At 43.5% G+C, this 24,706-nt stretch overlaps 1 protein-coding gene across 1 annotated transcript; it reads left to right on the top strand.

Annotated features, from left to right (window-relative positions):
- The first annotated feature begins 131 nt into the window (after positions 1–131).
- On the top strand, positions 132–12,831 carry LOC108113123. The gene is made up of 13 exons (XM_017223626.2): positions 132–402; positions 462–544; positions 608–754; positions 814–906; positions 965–1,167; positions 1,227–1,392; positions 1,458–1,620; positions 1,678–1,735; positions 1,800–1,883; positions 1,951–2,083; positions 8,870–8,969; positions 9,263–9,941; positions 10,838–12,831. Exons 1-13 carry the CDS (start codon positions 274–276, stop codon positions 11,662–11,664), a joined length of 2,865 nt encoding a protein of 954 aa, XP_017079115.1. The 5' UTR covers positions 132–273; the 3' UTR covers positions 11,665–12,831.
- Positions 12,832–24,706: the final 11,875 nt, after the last annotated feature.

The raw sequence follows: 24,706 nt of genomic DNA on the forward strand, positions 1-24,706 counted from the left end.
TCTTATTTTATAAATATCATACTACAAAATTTAAAAAAAAAAGCTAAACTGTTACCTTTCCACTATCTCGTGACTGAAATATTTTTCTAATCTATCGATAGTGCTATCGCTAGCAGTAGTGGTGGCTACAGGGGACTTTGTTGTTGTGGTCCGCCAAGTGAATTTCAGCCAACTCTCTGAGATTAAGATTGAGAATATTCAAAGACTGAGATCGGATTGGACTGCGGAAGAGCGTCCAACTAGACGCGGAAGTAACAGCCTTCAACTCCAACCATGGCCGCTGTGCTGCCGGACAATGCTGCCGAGATCGCGGTGGCCAACGCAATCAATAACATCAACGGCAATGTAAATGGGAACGGGCGCAATCGGGTGCTACCTGGCGGACTTGGCGGTGGAGGCCAGGTAATTACCCATGGATCATCATGTTTGTTTAGCACCCTTATCTTTGCCTTGACTTGCAGAATAACATGATGAATATGCGGGATCGACTATTCCATGCCATTTATTTTCGGGCGGCGGCCGCCTATGCGGAGTTGGTTCCACGGTAAGAGTCATTGGACTCCTTATCTATCCACCCTTATCTCTACATACATGTCTCCTCTTCCAGAAAGGTGCAGATGACCATTGAGTTCCTGCTGCTGGCCAAGGCCCTGCTGTTCTTCTTCACGCTCGCCTACGTGCATAACTCCTTCATCAAGAACCCCTGTACCTGCCTAGAGGGCGTTAAAAACTGGCCACGCGAAGGCGTCATAAGGCAGGGATTTATCTTGGAATCTTTCTTCATTCATTCTTAATTGATTTATCCTTATATAGAGTGGAGATCATTCCCCACCTCGCCGAAAAGCGGGCCATTTGGCAGGGCATTAAGCGGGACCAAGAAATAGTCCGTTCCCTGAAAGATTCTTAGTGAGCATACAGGGCATTAGAAGTAAAGAGTTGATTTTCATTACTTAATATATTTTAGTTACTACAATATTGGACCACAAACATTGGAAAACCACAACAGTCTCAAGCGGTATGAGTCTATTCTGAGCAGGCTGGGACTGCCCGTTAGACCCACGTTTGCCTACAGTAACGAATCCCTGTACTACTACTTTGATGCTGTCAACATCCTTGACACTTACGACCATCCCAATGCAATACAGCTCAAGAACGAAGAAGATGATGGTAGGTTATTATATTAATTGATTACATACGAACCATTCTAATAACCTTTTCAATTGCAGAGGAGCAGTACATTGTGGAGTATTCGCTGGAATACGGTCACCTACGGCTGTCGTCGTCAACGCGTAAGCGCTTACGTATTCCCGTTCTCACTGTTCAACTGGATCCCGATACGGACAAGTGTTTTGGAGACAGCCTGACGCGATACTTGCTGAAGCGTATGCTGGGGTAAAAATAGATTTTTTGTTATGAGTATAAGCTGTATTTGTTAAACAATTCCTTTACTCTTGTAGCTATGATGACTTACTGATGGCCTCCGTAAGAACAATAGCCGAGCAGGAGGAAAACAAGGGATACTTGCGCAATGTGATTACCGGCGAGCATTATCGCTTTGTGTCCATGTGGTGGGCAGCCTGGAGCAGCTATCCAGCTGCTTTTTGTGTGATGCTGTTATTTGTAAGTTAATTGAGATTATGAGGACTAAATAGTTACTAAAATTACATTTTGTTTCAGACCTTTTCGGTGTCCATGCTGCTGCGCTACTCTCATCATCAGATCTTTGTCTTCATAGGTAGTAAAATTCAACAACCTCGTCAAGATTTGATAGACTTTAAAGACTCAATTTTCTTTTACAGTCGATTTGCTACAGATGTTGGAATACAACGTGTCCGCGCGGTTTCCTATTGCTCCTTTGCTTACTGTCATACTGGCGCTCGTAGGTGTGGAAAACCCCTGTCAACTGATTAATTTGCATTGCCATTAACCTTTGTATGTGTTTTTCTGCAGGAATGGAAGCCATCATGTCAGAGTTCTTCAATGACACTACCACGGCCTTCTACATCATACTGATTGTCTGGATTGCGGATCAATATGATGCCATCTGCTGTCACACGAGCATCACCAAGCGTCATTGGCTCAGGTGCGTACCAATTTGGCAACAACACTCTCTCAATTGTGACCAAAAGAGTTTCTCCATTCCGACCATGTTTATTTTTTTCTGTTACTGTGAAATCGTCCGTGGCTCGAACAAATGACAAATTCAATTACATTAAGTCTGCAATCCTTTCCAGCATCTATGTTGCCTCTGCCCAGCCATAGATAATAGCTTCCACCCGGCATCTTGGCCATCCCAATCCGTCCCATTTCCCACCTCCGTCATCAGCACTTAACAGTTCATTTCGTTCGGTTCGCATATTTTCCTTTCCTTTTGGTCTCAGTCCGGGTATTTTGCACTCTTCTCCCAGTCCAAACCGCTGGCGTCCCGGTTGTTATTTGAAAATTAACTTGGCTTGCGCAAGCCTCCCCCGGGGCCAGAACAAATCGACCAGTGGCCACCCCTTCGCCTGGGGCCGGGTGTCCGTTCCTCTAACAGTTCGTCCATCCACCCACTCATACACAGACACCGGCAAACAGAGAATTTCATCACTTAAGTCAACAAGCGTAACCCAAGCGCCTCTTTTCCATATAGCCACCATATAGCTCCCGACCATCTGCCCCAACCAACTGAGCCGCACCATTAGCAAACATTTAAATAAACTCGCTGCTGCCCCATAACAAAAGGGGGAAATGCGAAGAGTGAAAAAAAACGGTGGAAATTTAGAGTCGCTCATACCCGTTCGATCGACATTAATGACCATGCACGTCAGGAACGGATGGACAACCCCATCTTCACGAGAAGCGGAGCTACTTTGCGGTTTATTACGCGCACTTTGCATAATTGAGAACGGCCGCCGCAAAAAATTATTTTCATCTTATTTTTTTTTTTCGGCAACTTTTCCGGACATCAATTTCCACGATGCGCCGAACGGACCATCAATAATTCAAGAAGACACTCGAAAATTCCCTTTTTACCATGGGCCAAGGTCCGCACGCCTTGATTATGAATTCATGTGCATGCATCCATCCTCAATCACTGGCCTCGCCGCCTTGCGGTGTTGATTTTGCGTAATTTGCGCCGAATTAAAAGGCTATCAGTGCTCCGAAAAATCTTGTTGGCAACCGAGGAGTGGAGTGTCTCGTCTCTTCGAGGACCACTTGTCGTATTTATATTCATTAAAGATTCATTGCCGCGAATGATTTTAAATGTGCCCGGCTTGTTTGTCCACAGCTTGTCATGGATTTTTATGGAAATAGCATCTGGGAAAAGGCCAGACGATAACATCATTTAGACAGGAGGACATAGCGCACCTCCTCCAGCTCCCTTGCTGTCTATATTTGTGTTCTTATGTCTACTGGGCCACAAATTAAAAATTTATGGAAGGCACGCATAAGGCATCTTTGACTCTCGAATATCGACAGTGAAGATGAAAAGGTAGTCTAGATTCCGATGATAGTTTCCCCCAGGACGAGTCCAGGCTACTAATCTGTTAGGTTGTGATGTGCACCTGGCCAAAAGAAATATCTTTTGTGTCTGGCTGCTCCTTGGAGTTTCGCATAACTCATCATTTGCTCGCCCAGATTGTCAAACTTTTTTGCAAAACTTTTGAATGAAAAAATATCCAATTGCAATGTACCGGGGTGAATCCTTTTCTGTGCAATTGAATGGCAAACAATATCTGATGTTGCTTGTGCTACAGGTAGCTATAAAGGACATTGATTGGGTATGGGCTTGAGTCCTAAGTCCAAGTCCAAGGAGCTTCCTTCTTGGGGGCAGCTGCTTGGACTTTGCTTTAAGTAAAATTAATTCAGTGCTAGGTCCTCGCTATATCCATATGCCATATGGCCAGGACACTCCACCGGAACCATAAATGCATGTTTGTGAGTGTTTTGTATGTCTGGAGGGTGTATTCTGGATGAGGGTGAGAGGAGAGTTGGAGTGTGGTGTGTGTGCTTTCCTACGGTTTAATTTTGCTGTTATTGACTGCCCCAAGCGGTGAAAGGGGTTTCCGGAACAGTATTTTTATACCCTATCAAAGGGTTGTTCTGTAATTTGATATAGGCGGAGTTTGTTGGCGAAACATTCGGATTTTGGTACTTGCTTCCATCGACCGCTTTATTAACTGATTTTAGAGAGTAGATCTTTAACTTAAGTTAATATTTCGCACAATGTTAAGTTAAACAAATTAAAAGAATGCGATTTCAACCTTACCATATTCACCCACAAGGGTATTCCAGATTTCGTTATTGCAAATTAGAGCTTTTTTCTTGTTCTTGCTGGCGCCGCTGTTGTTGGTCCTGCGGTTATGGGTTACAGGGCCGGGATTGCTTGTTCTGCTGCTTCCTTCCTGACTTCCTTCCTGACTTGTTGGCAGCAAGGAGTTGGGGATGACTCGCTCGATCCTTTAGCTCCCTGCTTCCGTATTTGCTCGCCTGTTTTTGCGGTTAACTTGGTCTGTGGAAGGCAGGCAGTCAGTTAAGGCCCAAGCCGGCTGGCATTGAAGTTAGCATACAAGACAAACAAGCTGGCGGCGCTTTTCGCTTTTTAGCTACATTTTTAGCCCAGCCATCCCCTCCACCCGCCACCCGCTCTCCACTCCCTTGCAGTCCGCCAAATGGTATTAATTTCATTGCATAGACTAATTTGTGTACTTAAACTTTGCTAAAAGTTGCAATCAACGTGAATTGCAAATGGCAATTGCAGACTGGCAGTTGGAAGCTTAAAACTGTCAAGTGGCCAAACGTTGAAGCGGGGCAACAAAGCCAGTTTGTACTTCGGCTTTTAGCCAGCCAACTAACCTTCTGAACTTCCTGTCAATTGCCTTCAATTCATTCTAATTGACTTTTAAGGGACTTTAAAGTCATCAAAGGAGCGACTGCCTTGGCTCTTCTTAATCGCCGTTTAACGAGGCCGCCCGACTACCCCCTAACTACACTCGTTATACTCGCTCCACGAATGGGAGTATAATAAGCCCCTGACACCCAACTTTACCCCCAATCTCTCAGCCCTTTCACCACTCCGGCCCAGGCTTCTTATTTTGCCCTGTGGCTTCTTGTGGCGCGTAATGCTTCTTTTGTGCTTAAATCTGGTTGCCAGGCACGGGGCAGACGACACGTATTAAATGAGCTGCAAACGCACAGGAAAAGCTAAAAGAAACACCTGCCTGTTGGCCCCACTTCAAACTCCTCTGCCTTCGCCTTTGCCTCCTCAAAATCCAAAGTCTTGCGCAGATTGTTTGTCGCACCAAGAAAGCTGGTAAGGAAGCTGAGGACCAAGGCTTCAAAGAGCAAATGCCAGGAACCCGGAGCCAGGGGGGCTAAAATGATTGGGAAGGGGTTTAGGTCGGTTACAGTAGCGCGCCTCAAGTAGCCGCCTTCGTCTCCGCTTTCGCCCTGCTGTTTACACGCTTGTTACGCTAACAAACATAGAGAATATATATATATATATATTTATATATATAGGATTGGTAGAGGTACCATATAACATATATATTCGCCTGCCATTGTTGCCATTGCTTCTCGGTCTGTAAAGGTGGCCACGGTGTCGGCGGGTTAGCCTCAACGTCAACGGCATTGGCAACCATGGTGAAGAGGTCCCGGAAAACTGGGAATAAGGGAATGGGCTGGCATTTTCCTTTCGCTTTGCACTCCTTTGGCTGTTTTCGTGTTGATTGAGATCATGTTACGCAAAGTATAATTGCGTCAAGTTTGTTTTTCTGCCATAACTTTTGTCCAACCGCGCGGGCGGCGACCCCCATCAACAGAAGTGGCTCGAAAATAAAGGGACGGGGAGGAGGGGTGGGTAGGTCTTTGATGGGTGGCAACTAGGGCGAGCGGCAGGGCGTATCCTTGTTGGTTGGGTGTTGTTCAAAGGTGCAGTTGATGAGTGCTCATAACGAGGCAAAATCGCTTCATTGTTGTGTGTGTTTGTGCTCTGTTTGTTTCAGTTTCAGCTTGTTTTGTTTGTTAACATGGCGTATGCGCAACGTGCCTTTGTCTACTGTTTGCATATGCGACATCTCTGTTCCAATTTATGCATGAAAATGGGTCGTTTTCACGCATTTAACAAAGAGAGACAGAAGGAGAGCGAGAGGAGAGTAGTGTTTGCAGGACAAATACTTCACTTTTTGTGATATTTCAATTAAGTTTCGAGTTGCATTCATTCACCGCGATAGCCCGCCTTTGAATTTCTCCCGCTTGAATCGACCCCATTGATACACCTTTTGCATCAGGCGGAATTGATACTGCTATTAACCCTGCAGCACTCGGTACTAGTGCCAAAGATATGCAATCCCATCTATGCAAATGCTATTAAAAGCAACCATACCATCAGAAGAGCTTACAAGCTCATTGAGCACTTTAACTATTACGAATCCCCCCATATGCATACATAGCTGCTTCTCCTCATCCCGCTCATCTTCCTTCGCATTCTCCCTTTCTGTTTACCTGCAACAAATAAACACTTATGACGCAGATCGGATCATCGTTGCTGGAGGAACTGACACGACCAACAGCACCGTTTCACACTTGCCATCAGGTTGAGCTGTGGTGCTTACTTAACCACGCTCAGACTCAGACTCCTCCTACTTCTCGTACTCATACTCAGAACCAGACACATGCAACAGTTGTCCTATTTGCCATCCTACCTCCGCCCTTGCCCCAACCATTTCCGCTCTCGGTTCGAAGGATATGAAAGCCAACAGTATTTGCCTGGCGCACATCCGTCCTGCCACATCGCACACTGGTCTATGTTGACTGGAAACTGATTGAGCCATTGCAGTGAAAGAGTTGTACGAGAATAGGGATTCACAATTCTTGGAGGGAATAAAGGTACTTGGACTTAATACATTGTTTTGAGATTTGTTTTTCTCAAATGGGAATATCTGGTAAATATAAGGAGTTTGGCTAAACCCTTTTGCAGGTGTATTACAGGTAGATTGTTTTATCAGTAAAAGCAAGATTGCTGCAAAGATTGTAATTAAGTTTTATAAGTTACCTAAAAGTAAGTTTAAACTAAATATCTTTCACATCTTAATAGTTACTACAGAAAGGGTTAAAGGTTAAGGTCTTATAGAAAAGTTAGGAGTTTAAAGGGTCATCCACAAAAGGAATCTTGAAGTGTCCTTATGAGAATACTTCACAATAACATGAATAAAATGAATGACAATAAGAAGGATACGATGATGTCAGTGCACTGTGCCACCGCAGGCAATGCAAGTGGGTTGATGAGGAGCTGCGACAGAGAAAGGGTAAGGAGTATTAGCAAAGGAAAGGGAAAGGAACGGAAGCGGGGACACAAGGCGTTGCTGCTTGTCAACGCTACGCTACATTAGGAAAGCGAATGGAACGGAAACGAACGGGCGATAAGTGTTGTCTACGTGTCTGCAGCCCGCACTTCCTTTTCCCGGCATTCGAGGATTCGGGTCCTCTGTGGTGTTGTATAGCCATGTGGCCATGTGTCAGAGCGGCGGAGGGAAATTGAGGAAATTGCTAGCAAGCGTTTGGCGGGGATATGTCCATAATGCTCAATGCTCCTCTGCTTGCGCAATGCCCTGGAAAGGCTTGCTAAATAAGAGTCGTGTGTCTTCATTTGTCGCTGTTGATATTGATGGTCGATAGTTCTGGGTTACTCTGTCTGTCTATCTGTCGGTCTATGTATTTGTGCGTGTGTGTGTGTGTGTGCACACAATCAACTCGAATTAAATTCAATAACATAACTCAATCATGGCCATGCCCACATGCCCCCAAAACCCTATCCGTATCCCGATTCCGATATGGATCCAATCCCCCTCGTTCCTGATGGCTGTAAAAATAAACTAAAGTTGAATTCCGCTGGCCACGCCAAAAGGTCTTCTGTCCGGTTGTCAAGCTGTTTGTCCGCTCGTCCATTGCTTATCAATGAGTCGCCTTCGTTGTCATTATTGTTGCTTCTGTTTGTTGTTATTGTTGTTATGGCCATCCATTGTGTTTTTTATTTGTTGTCTTTGGCCAGCAACAATTCAGCTAACAGGGCCAGCAATTATTTATATTATTAAATCCTCTTGAGTGTTTTTTCAGCCAGCCTTCCTCCTTCCTTCGGCCATTGTTGTTTCCGTTTCTAGCCATCGCCTCTGTTGTCTTGGCAGTTTGATATTTGTCCGCCTCGGCTACTGTTACTTGTTACTCTTATGTCATGGCCCGTGCTTCCCAGGGCCGTTCCTCCATCCACCACATGTCTGACCCATTTCTCCGCAGCTTATTCTCAGCCCATCGAAAAAAAAAAACAAAAAAACAGAATGGCAGCTTCAAGGAGGTGGCGGAAAAATAGAAAAATAGAAACCAATATGTTTTCGCTTTTTATTTTTGTCAGCTAAATACATTTTTGTGGAATGGTAATCACGCTCCAAAAACATCAACCCCGTCGATCGTTGATATTTGATGTGGGTTCCGAAGCCACAGACACGATTTGTAGCAACTTTAAAACAGATTGTAGAGCTGTTTCTTTTATGTAAACTGTTTCTGTTCAATACCAAGATTGGTTCTCGATTTCCTTAAGTGCTTGACACTTTGGTCACAACTTAAGTGGGGTAAATGTTTTTTTAGTTAGCGTCAGATAAAGTAATATGCCGTTTCCACTTTACATAGCAACCCTAGATTGTGCCCTTGTCTATATTATTTTATCACTATTTTAATTTAATTCTTTACCAAGAATATAGATATAATCATAATCATCAGCCTTAAAGTAATTACCTTTTCCCAAATCATTGACTGTAAAAGGACTCTAGCATCCTATCCCGGTGTCAATTGTTTTTGAACCTGGCGCTAACCTTTTTTGTTTGTTCACTTGCAGATTCTTCTATCTGTACCATTTTGCCTTCTATGCGTATCACTATCGCTTCAGTGGACAGTACAGGACGCTGGCGCTGCTCTCGTCGTACCTGTTCATCCAGGTGGGTATACACGTAGCCGCATGGCGTAACCATGGCGAGTAATGAATGCGTTATGCAACGCCGCTGCGACAATGATGGAAACGAACTCTGGCCATGTTTACGCCTGTCAAGTGCATGACAAATTGCCATTCTCCATTCTCCGGTTTTGGCATTGTGGCATTGTTTCCAGCCGGGCAGAGGCTCACGTGCAGACCGATTCGTGGCTCACGTGCCCGGCGACCGTGGCATAACCTCTCATCCTATCTGCTCCATATATCTGTCTGAGACTGACTCTCTTACTCTCGATTTTCCAGCACTCAATGGTATTCTTCTTTCACCGGTACGAGTTGCCAGCCATCATGGCCCAGCACCAGGTCTTCATCATCACACGCAATCAGGGGGCAGCTGGTGCTGCAGCTGCAGCGGGAGGAGCTGCGGCAGCAGGAGGTGCTGGTGGCGCTGCCGCTGGAGAAGAGGCAAGAGCTGGAGCTGGAGGAGGAGAAGCTGTTGGCCAGCAGGCGTCCATGCAACGTGCCCGTCTCATAGTCACTCGTCTCTTCAGCCAACTTGCAGCACAACGCCAGGGGCAACAGCAACATCAGCAGCAGCAACAACAACATCAAGAGCAACAGCGACAGCCTGGGCCCACTGCCGCCGTGGGCGTGGCCTTGGCCAATCTGAGAAGACTGCCTGTGGTGGGACAGTGGTTGCAGGGCCGCGAGCAATTCGCCACCGTCCGCCGAGTCTTTCTGGGACACGGCGGAAACGCACGCCTGATGCAGGTGCGTCTGCAGCGTATTAACGTGGCCGATATACCTGGCTTGCGCAATCAGGTGGCAGCCGCCATGGCAGCAGCCGGAGCTGTCCAAAGGGGCGAGGCGGTGGCACATGATGAACCCACCAGCGGCAATGTTGCAACTACAGAAGCATCAGCAGCAGCAACATCGACCACGACAGCAACGCCAACAGCAACAGCAACAAACGAAGCAGCAGGTAAGCTTTGGCGACATTCCCTCGCCTTAATTGAGTGGGGCCAGCACACTTCATTGCCTTTCGCATTGAGGGCTTAAACTCTTAACTTTTGCGGCCACCATTTGCATACCCTTTCAGTGGGCATAATACTCGCATCAAAGGATATTTTTTCAAAGAAATATATGATTTTATAAGCCGTCAGTATTCGCATTTTAATTGCATCTGTTCGTTGAATGAACTAATTGAGTTATAAAATGTTATTATTAGCATTATCAGCTTGTTTTTAGGTGGAAAAGTAAAATTTATTAAAATCCAGTCTTTGAGTAATTAGCTAAAAGTAGGTTATCATAATTGAATCTTAACTATTCACATTACTACATAGTGCAAGCTTAAATTTAAAGAATATTTTAACTTCGTCTAGTAGTATTGTAAGCCAGCATTTTTTCCGTTGCCAGACCAGTTTTGGTTGCCACGAAGAGTCCTTTTTGGCTGTGTGTGAAATCGTTTGGAAGATAAATTCAAATTTGAATTCCACTCGACAAACGGGAAATCCCTTTCGCCCCCGGACGCGCGTGTGTGAGTTGGTAACAACCAAACATGCAATACAAATAAGCAAATAACGGATTCAGTGGCAATAAATGCCAACTGTAGAGGATTGGCTTGGTGATGGAGGTAGTAAAACCGGGATCCAAGGAACCCTCAATTTTTGAAGAACATTCAATAGCCATAGGGAGAGAGAGAGAGAGTAAGAGCACCAAAGCTGCTCTTAACGTCTGTCTTTCTGTCTGTCTGTATACAATAATCGTAATATGCATGAAATTATTTCTCAATTCGCAGGAAAATATTCACTGTAAATGTTTCGCTTGTCATTTCCTGTTTTATTTTCACTCTGCCTTCAAATTCTCTGCATATTTCAGATGTCGAAACAAATCAGGGACGCAAACAGCCAACAACATCGGGCATAAATGATGCAGTAGCAACGGGAGCGGAAGCAGCTCAAGACAAGAGCGTTCAAGAGGTGGAGATTGGGCGTCCGGAGAAGCAGGAAAAACAACTGGATGAGGGGCCAGAAGCAAGCATGTCCAAGACGCTGGAAAATCTAAATTCCGTTGCGGCGGATATTATAAATATGTCGGATGAAACTACTGTTGCAGCAACGCCCTCAATGGACGGCACTCAACAGCCACATCAGACCCTGATCCACACCCACGTCGGTGTCCATCAGACCCAGCCAAAGGCGAGGCAATTAGAAAATAATTTGCCAGAGTTGCTGAAAGCTGAGGGGGCATCCGCAGCAGCAATGGCATCAGGTGAAAAGCAAAGCTGCCCACTACAAGCTCACAGCATTATGAATGACCAGCAGCAGCAGCAGAGGCAGAAAAACAAACCGGACGAGCCCGCGACAGCAGAAGCAGGAGCAGCAACATCAGCAGTTGCCACGTCAAAACAATCCTCTGAGCCAGGAGCAACAGAGGTAGGAGCGAGAGGAGCTGGAGAGGGACCGCCAGCAGCCAGGCCAATGATGGATGACAGGCAAACAGTTGATTTTATAGAAGGCGACAGCCCAACGTCAGCAGCAAATTGCCAACTCAATGCTGGCACAAACCACAAGGCACAGGAGCAGCAGCTAATGAAAACTTCACAACATACATCAAACCAAGTGACAACGGCAGCAGTAGAAACAGCAACAACAACAACTGGAACAGGAAAAGGAACAGGAACAGGAGAAACATCAGCAGAATAAGCAAGGCATTAGTGGCGAGCCCCCGAAAACCAAACCCAACCATCCCGAAAATAGCTACCCACATAACAAGATGCTATACATAAAAGAGCTAGTAAATTTTAGATAATTTGTCTGGTGTACTTATGTCCGGAGATCAACCACGACTCACGACGCCCCTCTCCGATTCGAATGTGAGCGTGTAAATGTGTGTGTGCGTGTGTGTGTCTGTAAGGGTCTGGATGGATGGGTAGATATGGGTATTCTGAGTGGGGTAAAACGAGTGTGTGAGTGTGTGAGAACGTGTTTGAGCTCCGACTAAAAACGAGTAACGGGAACGCGTAGTTGACCTGCTTGCACCTGCAAGGAAAAGTCAGGATATACATATATACATATTAATAATGTTGCACGCCTTTTTAATTAGCCAAATACGTGAGAAGCCGCAACGCATGTACGGAGAAATATACCACAAGCTAGTCGCTTTTTAAACTTTCCTTCTTTTTTTACCCATCTTTTGTTTGCCCCGCTTATTGAGAAAAATGCGTTGAACATTTTTAATTAACTTTCGAGCTGCCTTTAACCCACGACGAATCCCGAGCTCACCCTCGAACCCCAACACCAACCAAACGGACGGACAAACAGCCGTAAGCCCTTCCGGCCGATAACCATGCCTATGCCAAACACTGCTGCTGTTAGCCCAAGCTCTTTGCTTTAACTTTATGAAATACCATAAAATTGTCAACTGTAATATATTTTGTTTGTTTGTTAAAACATCATTAAAAACCGCAAGAAAAGGCATCACAAAAACAACACTGTGAATATTCATGAAAAAAGAAGATATCGTTGAATGTTTGACACATATATACACATAGTTTGCAATATTATAACTGTGAAGTTATTTTATTTGTAATTTTATTGTTTTTCGATTGCTTTTAAGTTAATACCTACTTTGTACATGGTTTATTTGATTGTAACTCCAATCTATAATACAAGATTGAGTGAGTGTGGCGACATGTTTGTAGAACTAGCTATTCAATAAGCAATGGAGGTCGGATTATCGAAGTTCGAAAACGGTTTATAATTCTTAACTTTATACACTAAACTAATACTAGTAGCTATGACTATTTGCTATTGCTAAAAACAAAATGTTATTTCTAAATGTGTATAAATATATACCACATAAATCAAGTATACGTACGTTTTTTTTTTATATTCTGCGGGGTGAACATCTCCAGCTGGACGTTGTTTTTGGGTCTAATGAATCCGAAAATGGTTATGTAATTTACATAAATGTTAATAGCCCTCGCTGGCAATTTAATTTGACTGGAACACAAACAAATTATGCTTCATCAGAAGTTGATGCCTGTTTTGCATATTTCTGTCTTATAAACAAACTGAGCGAAACCAATTCGTGGTAGTCGTACGATGGATATTTCTAGGATAAGGATTTTACGGCGAACAATTCTGGGGATCAAATTTTACACAGAGATTGCTCGGTTGAGTGGTAACAGCACTATTTTGAAAAAGAACATTCATTTTACAATTTCAGTCTTTTATGAGTTTTTGAGGCACGTGCCAGATGCCCCATCTAGCTTTACTTTTAATTTCTGTACGCTTTACTATGATTTAGAGTTTAGATTATGTCACTTCATGTAGGCCAAACTCAATTTTAAGTGGACGGCAGCTGGATATGAGTATACATTTAACTATAAAGATTCGCCTGAATGTGAAAATCCTAACCAAAACGATCCATAGCCATTGGAATGTTCCTTCGCGCACTCTGCCAAAAGTTTCGCCACAAAAAATGTGTAAATAAAACAATGCAAATTGTCTGAAGAGCATCTTCCTTCGACGGCTGTTCCTGGTGGATGTTACTCCTATTGACGTTACTGCTGCTCCTGGTCGTGGCAACTTGTGCTGTCACAGCGCATATCTTCCAGTTCGCTGATGTGAGCAAGCCAAGTATCTTACAATAATAAACAGCGGGTCGTGTTGTGTCGTATGTGCCGACACTGAGCGACTTCAGACAGGAGCAGGGACATCATGGCGACGATGACGGAGTGTTGGCGTTCCGGGCCAGACAGCCGTGACAGCCGGAGAATTCCATTCGGTTCGGCGGGGGAGATGGATAAGAGGGATATGGAGCGATCCCATCAAGAAATGCCGATGGGTCGTTGTTGGGAGACGGGGGAAGGAGAAAAAAACATACATATTTATTATGTCGCAAGTACTCGACTGCCTATATGAGCAACGTGAGCTTCCTTTGATTAACATCTTTATCAATATTTTCTTATTATTTGCTCATTTCATCCGGCAGGAGCAGAAGCAGAGGCCGGAGCAGCCAAGAACTTTTCAATAAAGACAACCCCACAAAAAAGCTGGCAACTGACAGCAAAAAAAAAAAAATAAATAAACAAATCATTTGCATCTCATTAATGCAAATCACACATACATATATACATACATAGCTCCCTCCGCGTGTGGGTGTGTTTTATGTTTTAAAAGGCTTGTCAAATCCCATTCCCCTTCCACAAGCCTGGAGAGCCACCCTCGCGGCAGTATCTTTTTTCAACCACCCCAACCCCTTTTATCCTTCCGGAAAACCCCCGAGGATGCTGTTAATCAGAAGTCAAACAAAGTGTTGCCTACTTTCCAGCTGTGATTACAGGCACAACATTTTAATTGGGTATTTATATTTCCTTAGCAAATATTTCCTCAAGGCTTTCGACAAAAATAAAGGCCCAAGTTAATAACTAACATATCTACATACACACTAATTTACTAGTTTTTGTAAGGACCTGCGGTGAATGTTATATTTGGGAATTGTAATTAAAATTTTAATAACTACAACTGACAGTTCAAAGTAATAAACCTGTGCTTTGTTTTGCCTTTGTACTCGTATTCAATTATTTGGCGCCTTTTGTGTGAATCTGCTAATAGGAAAAATTCTTTATATTGATTATTGTTCACTTTGATAGCATTGAATTCACAAATTCTTTCAATGCCATTCAATTAACTCAAATCGAAATCAATTGCTCTGGCACATATACATATATTGGCATATGTATTCAGTATAAAAATTATAAAAAAAAACACAGAAATATTTATTAAATATAAAAGGAAACTTTACGCTGCTAAGTCTAAAACCTAAATCAACCTTATTTTTCCTGCAAAAAGTAAGAAACGTAAAACTCCTAGACAAGGAAATGAGAATCCATTTCTCTCTATAATTTCTCATTAAATGTAAATAAAACGGATTAAATGTTAATTATTTTAAGATTTTCCCTAATTTGTGGTTTGAAGATATTGCGTTAAAGGTCTATTAAAAAATTACTAAATAACTAAACAGCTAAAATGTTAAAAAACACCATAATAATAAATCGACTTTCCAACTATGATGACAGACGTAACTAGTAACGACAAAACCATAATTTAGTATGTAAAAAAATCTATTTAACCTAAAAAACACACATCTCTAAGTTAGTTTCTCGATTTATTTTTATAATCCATTAGAACCTCCAGATTAGGCCAGATTAAAAAACTTTATGGTATTACCTGTTTTTCCAGTTAAATTAACTAGTAACTGCAGTTTTTTTATAGCTTTCAGTGGCTTGGTTTGATTGCTGAACAAATCTCGGTGAACTACGTGTATTCTCAAGCAATAACATTGGATATCAGGTTATCGCTACGAGTATACACGTGGCCATTGGAGATTGCCGTCGACCATTTAATCCACTTGGCGGTTAACTGGGATAACTAAGATCTGGCACTTTCACTCACTTCGTTTGGTAATCGGATCCGGTCACTTTGCGGCAGATTCCATTTAATTTTCATCTACTTACCAAAAGGTAACGCCGTCCCAGGTGTCTGAGAATGGGTTCCATTTCTAGGTTTTGTGTTACCCACCGGATGCGCCTAATAATGCCAAGCCGCAAAATTAATTGCACTATAATTTGTAATTAAGTTACCGGGCAAACACGAAACTATGCGTGGTGGAATGTCCTCGAAAGGGAAAGAGAAAGGGTTCGCTTCTTGGCTGGCTAATAAAACCGAAGGAATATCGCTGTCCTATCGTTGTAGCCGTGGTAGTGGTGATGGTGGTGACCCACCACTTTCCATCCTGCCATAACTGTACATGTAACTACGTTGTTTCACCGTAATTAATTAATTACATTACACAAACTTGCCGTCATCGGTGCTTGGCTGGCAGTGTGTTTGTGTGCTTTTTGTGTTTTGTGTTGTTGCCTTTGTTGCAACTGCAAAAGGTTGTAATGGACCACCCACGTGGCAGCCCACAAACGAGCATCACTTTCAATGAAATTAGCTTGTTTCGCAATCGTTCTTGCCACCTTCCCCTTGCCCCGTGCCCCTAGCACTTCCTTCGGTCGTCGTCTTCACTTTTTGCTCTGGCAATTATTTTGCAATTTGGTGGCAGGCAAAGCCAATCAACTACTTTGGCAACTTTAGAGCGCAAAATGCAAAATGTAAATAAAATTAAGTCCCAGGTCCATGAGACCGGCGTACTAAAACTTCATAAAAATGCATTAAAAGTTGGTGCGAGTTGGATGTTTTTTTTTTCTGTTCGAAGCCAGGTAAAGTTGAGTTAATAAGCTGACAGATTTCCCTCGAAGCTTATAACATTATTCACCATTTAAGTCTAATATTACACATTTTTCTGGCTTTAATTGTGTTGGAAATACTAATAGGATGAGAGGGAAGCTGGAGAAGGGATCGAGATGAAGCTGGTGGAATGGCTGGGTCAAATGCGTAGGAAAACGGAAAAATCAACAAATATCAAATTTACTGTGTGCTGGCATTGCTGCGGGGCATTGGTGTTCTCTGATGTTGCTGCTGTCTTCGTGTTGCTCCTTGTTGTGCTCTTGCTTTTGCTCCTGTTGTTGTTGTTGTTGTTGTTGTTGCTGTTGCTCCTGCCACACAGACAGAGAAATAAATCGCGCATAATACCGCATACCAGAGCAACAGCACGAAGTATTTGCACTGCGTGACAAACAATTTGTGCCAACATTGACAGCAGCGCATCCGCTTCCGTACCGCCCACATTGCTATTGCCCTCCATCGAATGGAGAGGACTGCAAGTGGACCCCGAGGAGGAAATGCCGCCTTATTCTTGCCACTGTCGTCCCTGTTGTGTAAATATAAATATTTTCATTCCGCTTTCATTTCTTTTGCCTCGCCGCCAGTGTTAATTGAAAAATCATTTGCTGAACTTAATTAAGCAATGTCCTGGCATTCAGGACCACTGCAGGGATAAATAACATTGGAAATGCATTTCCAGGGTTATTATTTTTGATTTGTAATCAAATTTCCCGCTGGACATGGCATTAGATGTGGCGGCCACCAACCACACCAACATCATGATAATATAACTCGAAGGATATACGTCAATCCAGATCGATATGCGGCGGAATAATGGAGGCCATGATAGAAACAGCAGCGCATAGATGCTGCTGCTAATGTGACACATGATTTCATTCCAAATTTATTTATGCAAACAAAAATTGCTGCCCCAACAATAACAGTGCCAGCAACAACAACAACAATAGCAACAACAAAGAATGGATGAAAAATGTTGTAAAAGTAAACAAAGTATGTGGAAGAAAAAAAAGGAAAAGAAAGGAACTTTGATTTTGTTTGGTTGGGATTTTCAGGATACGGGTTTTTTTAGGATTTCGGAAAATGCGTATATACATACGCATGTCAAGGGTGAATTTTTGATCATTTCTTAAAATATTTGCCCGTGTCGATAGTTGCCCCATTCGAAAGGAATTCCACTCAAGTTTATAGGGAGGTATAGGAAGAGTAGAGCCATATATACTCGTAAAGAGCCATGAGGATTCGACATTTGTGTGCATTTTTTAATGGCAAATTGAAATCACAGCACAGACAGTAAAGGGGATTAAGTTTAAAGCTTTGTCTGGTTCTGTCTAGAGGGTGTTGTTAATTAAAACTCCATTCAGTTTGCCACCAGACTCGCCCACAGTTTTCCACCTCCTCCTACCAAGCTTTCACTGTTATCTTTTGGCTTTTTTTGTTGCAACTGACTGGCTTTTTGTTTGTGTTTTCTTTTTTTTTTGGTAGGGTGAAGCAACTACAGAGTAAATGAATAATTTGTTGACACTTTGCACCCACTTAATCAAGAGTTTGTTCTTCCAGCTCGACTCTTTTTTAATTACGTGAGATGTCAGTGAAACTGAAACCTCGAGGTCTGAACACCGAAACAAGTGTAAGCAAATTGAGCTCCTTCTTCATTCTGGCCATGTCGAGGCTAACGAAGTGGCCAAAAAGAAGGGAAATCCGCATATGAAAGGACTGAGGTGGCTTTGTTTAATTAGTTTCAGTCATAAATGAAACTGACGACCAGTAAATACCGGACGATGGAGCAGGCTTATCAGGTGTGGCCATGCAAGCTGGAATTTCCACGGAAACAACAAGAAGGAGGCGGAGGGATATAACATAAGTTGGTTGGGGGGTGTCCGGCATTAATACGCTCCGATACGTAAATATAATTGATGTTTAAAAAGTCTTACTGCGCGCTCCCAAAGTTACGATAAGTATGTGCTAACAATATAGAGCCGCAGGCGTTATAGTATATACTTTTGTCATAAGTCCGGCAGCTGGGGCATTACCCACAGGATGGAATATATGTACAAGGACGAAGGACCAACCCCGCAAATGCTCCGCTCATGTTTCGGTCAACCAACCATCATCTCCACCGCCTCCTTGCCTTCGTGTAAGTCAAACATTAATTGGCACTTAAAGGCATTTAATGTTCCGCTGGCTGAAAGCTTTACTTTCGCCTCTTTTTTTTTAGAAAACAATTTTGATGTTTTCACATGTCATTGAAAAAAAGTTGAAAAAAAGTAACTATCGATGGCTTTATAGATATTGATATTGCTATATAAGGGTGTATATATGTTCAATATATATATAAAGATTTATAAGCCATAATCTTGGCCGGATACTTACGCGGAGCAGCTTACTTACTTCGCCTGGCGGGGGATTAAAGCAGATTAAGCATACGCAGCGTTGTCAGCCAGCCAGTTGCCAAAAGTCTTGCTGGCTATATGGAAATAAATGTCTAGCTGTCGGGGCGAAAAGTTGTGAAAAGATTTCAGATGAAAGTGCGATTAATTGGTGTGGCAATTTGGGGGAATTATTACAAGGTAAGGCTGGCATTTAATGGAATTTTATTGTAATTTCTCTTCGGGGTTCACCATCAAAGACTTCCGCAATGGCTTCACCACCTCTGACACTCTAAGCACGTAGGAACGATTTCTATCACTTACCATCAGTTCAATTACGAATTATGTGTATTTCCTAGACGTCTCCTTTGGATCCCTTAGATTTTATCGCTGGCTGCTAGCTCAAATATTTAAATTTGAGACCATTAAAGCTAAGCTGTATTTTGGGATTAGATTCGACTCTTGGCTGAATGGTTTTTAGCTCCTCCCCCTGTCCTGGCCTCGCCCACACACACACACATGCGGATGTGTTTGCTGTCTGTAGCATAAGCCGAGAGGTAAATAATTTCCCTCTTTTTATTGCCCTGCAGTCAGCATAAAAAGTCAATATCAGCTGCAGTTTCTGGGTATCCTTGCCAGCCAGACAGCCACACTCTGGTTCTGTCCTTGCCATCCGGCTGCATATGAGCTGGTCATAAATTTTGTGAGCCAGCCGAGGGCGTAACTGCTGCCACTGCTGCACCCAGTAACTGGGCTTCCTCCGCTGGCTCCTCTGACCTGACACCTCAACCTCAATCTCATTCATTGCCTTCGTTTTTCCTGTTTGTTTAGCGCAATTAATGAGGCCGACGAGGCTTGTCGTCGTCGTCGTGGTCGTCGGTGGTGGTCGTATGGGTTATCAACAGGTGTTGGGTTTCAATTCCTTGTTTATGGCTTATCTGTCACTAAACCAACATCGGACCAACAATATCCCCCCAACCTACTGTGTGCTGGTCGTTTTTAATTTAAACGAAATTAAATTCGACCAGAACCCATGTCAGGGACAAAGACCAATCCTGGCTGTGGCCCCCGCCGGAGGACATTAATTAAAGTTGACGTCTAGGTGTTAGCACTGCCAGTTGGCGATATATCACAATGATCAATCACACACATACACATACATAGGTATTCCAACATAAAGGAGGAACGGAAGGAGCCGAACAGGACATGTCAAATTGCTTGTGGCCAAGGTTTCGGTGCAATTCAATTTGCAGCTTGATTTGTTTGGCTTTTTTGGGGTTTTAGCTCACTCATTCCGATATCTGTGTCATAAATTCTGCTGCCATATGTTGGCCTTCTTTTTTTTCGTTCTTTTTTGCTTTCCAACACCAACAACAGCCACCCCTTTTGCCTCTTTTGGCAAGAGCCCACTTCCGCTTCCTTTTGGAGGTGCGATAAGCGGGACTCATATTTAATATTTAATACGATAAAAGCGGTGGCAATAACGTGAGTACTATCTACTTACCCGACCATATGGTGGCCCCCATCTCGCGTTACCGGCTTCCATTTCGTTTTCACTTCGAACTTCGAGCTCCATATGGCAATGCCGCCAGCCAGCGTTAGGTATACGCCACGTTGTTAGCTTTGACTTATCATCATGTGAGTGTGTTTGTGTGTGGCGTGAAATGACACTCGAACTTTTTGTTGTTGGTGGAAAATTATAACAATAGGCTCTCGTTCATAGACTTCGATTAAAGGCATACTTTTGAGGGCAACACTTTGTTTTTATTCTTGATTTTTTGTAGGACTGGAGGAGCGGAACCAGAACCGTTGGCAGTCAGACTGTGACTGTTATGAAGTTTGATAATTTATCGGGCAGCAAGTCTAGGTAACGCCGGTCCGCCGCTGCCTCAGCCGCCGTCGACGTCACCTTCCGCCAGGCAGCAGGCGGTTAAAGGGGGTTGGCCGTGGGTGTTTTCTGGGTGGTCTCCCCACTTCGGTATCTATGGTTACTTGGGCGCGGTGACGGTTCACCAAAAGGGATGAAAATCGTTTCAGCCTGTTGAGGCTGCTGTCGCAGTCGCTGTTGCTGCCGCTGTCGCTCCCTCTGTCGCAGTCTCTGCTGTCTCTCTGCCGGAAAATGGATTCCACAACGGCAACCAGTTGATGGAAAATCGAGGGCGGGCAGCACTTGACCTCCTGCACGGCACAAAAAAGCGGAACCAGCCGCTTGCATTTGTTGCAGGCGCCAGAAATGCCACCCACCTGTAACACACACTCTCTTTCTCTCGGTATGTGTGTGTGTGTTTGGGTTTGTGGGGTTTTGGGTGTGGATTCTATTGCCTTACTGTTATTACCGCCGCCCACAGGGCGCATGCGCGATGCTAGCCAACAAGTGAAGCAACAAGCAGCAGGAAAAAGCAACAGTCGGCAACTGGGTGCGAGCGAGAGAGTCAATAGCGGTTGGACAGAGACGCAAAATGCGAGTGCGATTGCGAGTAATAATAATACGAAATACAGGGCAGCTGGAGGCGCTTTTTTCCCAGCTTTCCTCTAACTTCTGGAGGAAAAACTGAAGCTGGAGACGCAGCTGGAGCTGGCGATGGAGTCGGAGTCGGATCTGCTGCCTTGGCTTTGGCTGTGGCTGCGGGTGTGTTTGGAGCTGTTAGGAGCTTTGGTCGCCGCTCGTCTACTTATTATTATGCTTAATTATACTCTAGGAGGAAGTTTATTCATTTTGTTAAGGATTTTGTGTTTTAGATCAAAAAGAATAAGATCTGTGAGGACATATTGAGATATAGCGTATGATCACACGCTGGAAGTAACTTATCTCTTACGATTTATTAATTTTAACTTTAAATTTCTATGAAAAAAGGTATTGAAAAAATCGTTGGCTTAAAATGTAACCTTAGTTCTCACCCTAACCCTAATTCTTACATCATATAGTAGTAAAAGAAAAGTGTAAGCGTATTCCCAACTTTGCTTTCCAAAGTCTCTAGATTTTTTCTTCGCTTTGCTTTAACATATATTAAAGAAGCTGTAAAAACAAAAAAATAAAAAAAGCAAACAAGACGATGGAGGCGGAGCTGGCATTTAAAGTGCGGTATAGCCAAGTTCCTACCTGCCCCTTGCCGCCGGCCTCCACCTGTTCCTCCTCCAACTCGATAAACCTTACATATGTGGTGCAAGGTAAGAGGTGGCGGTTGCGAGACTTTGAGCTATAGTAACAAGTATGTCTCATATGTTGGCTCTCTGCCTTTTACTTAGCGAGGCCAAAGGCAACCGCGCTGAGGACCTAACTACAAGGACCTCAAGGATGGAGGAACAAAAAAAAATGAGTTGAAATTGGCAGGAGGAGCAGGAAGAGATAGAGGACCTGGAGACAGACTAAGGCGGCGACAGAGTCGATGCTCAAAAGTCAATTGTTTGTGCCTGCTTTGGAGGCGAGTCTGCATAACTTTGCGAGCGAGCATATAGCAGCCATCGGGTCCCAAACCCACCTACCCAACGGATGGATGTATCCGGCAATGAGTTTAGTTTTCCGGAGTGGAATGGAGTCCTTGCGAAACTTGTTGCTGCCAAAGTTATCGAAGTTTGCTAAGCGACTTTAATTTGCCGCAACTTGTGGCTGAAATTGGAGATGCGGAGTGCAGTTTTGTGGGGGAGAGGAGGAATGTGGAAAGTGGAGTATAGAGTGTTTGGCAAGCTGTAGATCTTTGAAATTGAGTGGCAAAAGAAATTGCGGCAAAAGCAATTAGCCGGATGCAGGAAAGTGGCAAGTAGCGGGTAAAAAGTTCTGAAAGGATAATTACCAACGATCGATTAACCTTTCGCGATCTTTTATTTGCTAGATAGATTGGTTTTTAAATAAGTTTATAATTTTTAAAGTAAATTCTCCTTTTATTAGATACATGACGTAAGTCGTTATAGCCATTTATCCAATTTTCTTCTCACACTTCTGCATAGCGAACTTTCGTTATCCTATTACCTTTCAGTCCTGTTCTTTTTTGCTTTTCTTTTGATGGTACTCAAAAGTCGCGACACTAAAAGAAGATAGAGTTTTATGAGACATAAGTATGAATTTACCATAGGATGAAATCTGAACACAGAATTTTATATTAACTTATTTTATATAACATCTGGTAGTTCAGGAAATGAAAAGTTTAAGATGTCTTTCTATAGACATGCAACCAATAACAAAATATTGCAGAAGTCACAATAATTAATGTGTAGATAACAATAATATTAAGCCAGCCTTACTTAGAGATTTGCAATATTACCTCTTACGCCTTTTTCAGTGGATTTTGCATAACCCAAGGAACATATTCATTTTGAAAGAAGAGCTTCCTCAACAGAGAAAGTCTTCCAGCTTATACCTTTCTTTTCTCCAAGGACTCACGACGATACTGGCAGGACTTTTCGGTAATCTTCAACACAATCATAAATCAAATCCTTGTCCGGAGCCGCAGGAAAAATTAAATAAACTTGTTGAGGCAGCGGACAAAGCAGACAACAACAACAAACAGACTAGAGCAAGCCAAACAATCCACGATTGTTCATCGGTGTGGATGCGAATGTATGGGTGTGTGGGTTACGGGCTGCTGCATGTGTGTGTCTGTGAGTGTTTGGCCTACTTTTGTACGATGCCGCCGCCATATACCGCCACCCACTGCCCCACCCAGACCATCCTTCGGCGTCACTTTGTTTATGACGCGATTCGCTGGGCAGAAGCAAAGGGGACTCCCCTGACAGCCTCTGTCTGGCATTAAACACATTTACACGCCCATCTGGCAACAGCTGCTCCTCTTTGGCGTTCTCTTCTCGACTGCTCTAATATGCATACACCGAGATTAAAAGGGGATAGGTAAGGATTGGTGATAGAAAAGGGAATAACTTTTAATGAATTTTGTTACCTTAACACCTAATGGGTTGTTCAATCTATTTGTAGTTCTAGTTTTGCGCCTTCATTACGTAAAAAACATCTTAAACTTAGAATTTTAATCCCAAAAAGTTTCAGTTACCCATAATATTATATAATATAACATAAATATTGTTACATTCATAACTAAAATTAAAATTTCAATGAGTATCCTTATAAAAGAACTCCCCCTCTTCAACCATTAATTATACTCAGTAAACAATTTTCCTTCAGTGTAGCAACAGGCGTGTCCTGGTCGATTCGATATGCAGATGAAGGTACGGGCACGCCGCTTTGACTCCTGTCTAGGTGGGTGCATTTGGTTTGGTTTGTTGCCATTTGCATCTTTTTACGGCCGCCGTGATTCGATTGCGATTGCAGCCAAACGGTTTTAGCAACGGCAACGAGAAGCCAGAGTAGAAAAAATGGCACCAAAAAGGCCAAGAGCCAAGAACTGTGGGGTGTTTGGTGGTGGCGGTGGAGTGGCAGAGAAATGGCATCAATGGGCACAATAAGCATATAACAATGACATGAAAGCCAAAGTGAACAGGGTTCCCGGTATCCTGGAACTGCACTTTGTGTGCCATTGTGTGCCGCACGGCGGACGCATAAAACGAGGAAGGAAATTGTAAATGAAACGCACTTGAAATGCTGCTGGAATAGAGAAGGACACGGCCAGAGGAGAATGGTGAACAGCATCCGGAACATGAAGCTGAAGCTGGAGCTGGAGCTAAAGCTAAGGCTGATGCTGGCAACCCATGCGGCGTTCTGGGCGTATACGCAACGGTGACAAGCCAGCAGCAGCAGCATCATGCCACCGCCCACCCCATCAGGATTGAGTTACAGCTTGGTGTCCGGGGCAAAGGCGCTTGTGTGCCGCCACATATGGAGCAGGCTTTAAGTGCAATTGTATATCCTTGCTCGGTTTTTGCGGTATGCGTGTGCGCGACATAAATAATACAGAAAGCCAGACTCGGGCTCAGACTGCCACTTGGTTCTATGGTTCGCATGGTCGCATGGTCGCATGGTGGTACTATGGCACATCTTCCTTTAAGTCCCACCTCCCTCCTAACCCTCGGCATATGTGTCCTTGTGTGGGCGGGAAATCTAAGCAGACACTCTCGCGTCTACCCTTTCATGTAATTATTCATGTAATTGTCATCCGAACTTCATAAGATTTCATTTA

This window comes from Drosophila eugracilis, unplaced genomic scaffold (genome assembly GCF_018153835.1).
Source record: "Drosophila eugracilis isolate 14026-0451.02 unplaced genomic scaffold, ASM1815383v1 contig_90, whole genome shotgun sequence".
Classification (NCBI taxonomy): Eukaryota; Metazoa; Arthropoda; class Insecta; order Diptera; family Drosophilidae; genus Drosophila; species Drosophila eugracilis.

What these genes read in the sequence shown, in the direction of transcription:
- LOC108113123 (XM_017223626.2), top strand. Translation starts at nt 274, where the DNA reads ATGGCCGCTGTGCTGCCGGACAATGCTGCCGAGATCGCGGTGGCCAAC. An exon ending in CGTTCCCTGAAAGATTCTTA is followed by an intron (nt 907 to 964) that starts GTGAGCATACAG and finishes AATATATTTTAG; the next exon opens with TTACTACAATATTGGACCAC. An exon ending in CAAGAACGAAGAAGATGATG is followed by an intron (nt 1,168 to 1,226) that starts GTAGGTTATTAT and finishes TTTCAATTGCAG; the next exon opens with AGGAGCAGTACATTGTGGAG.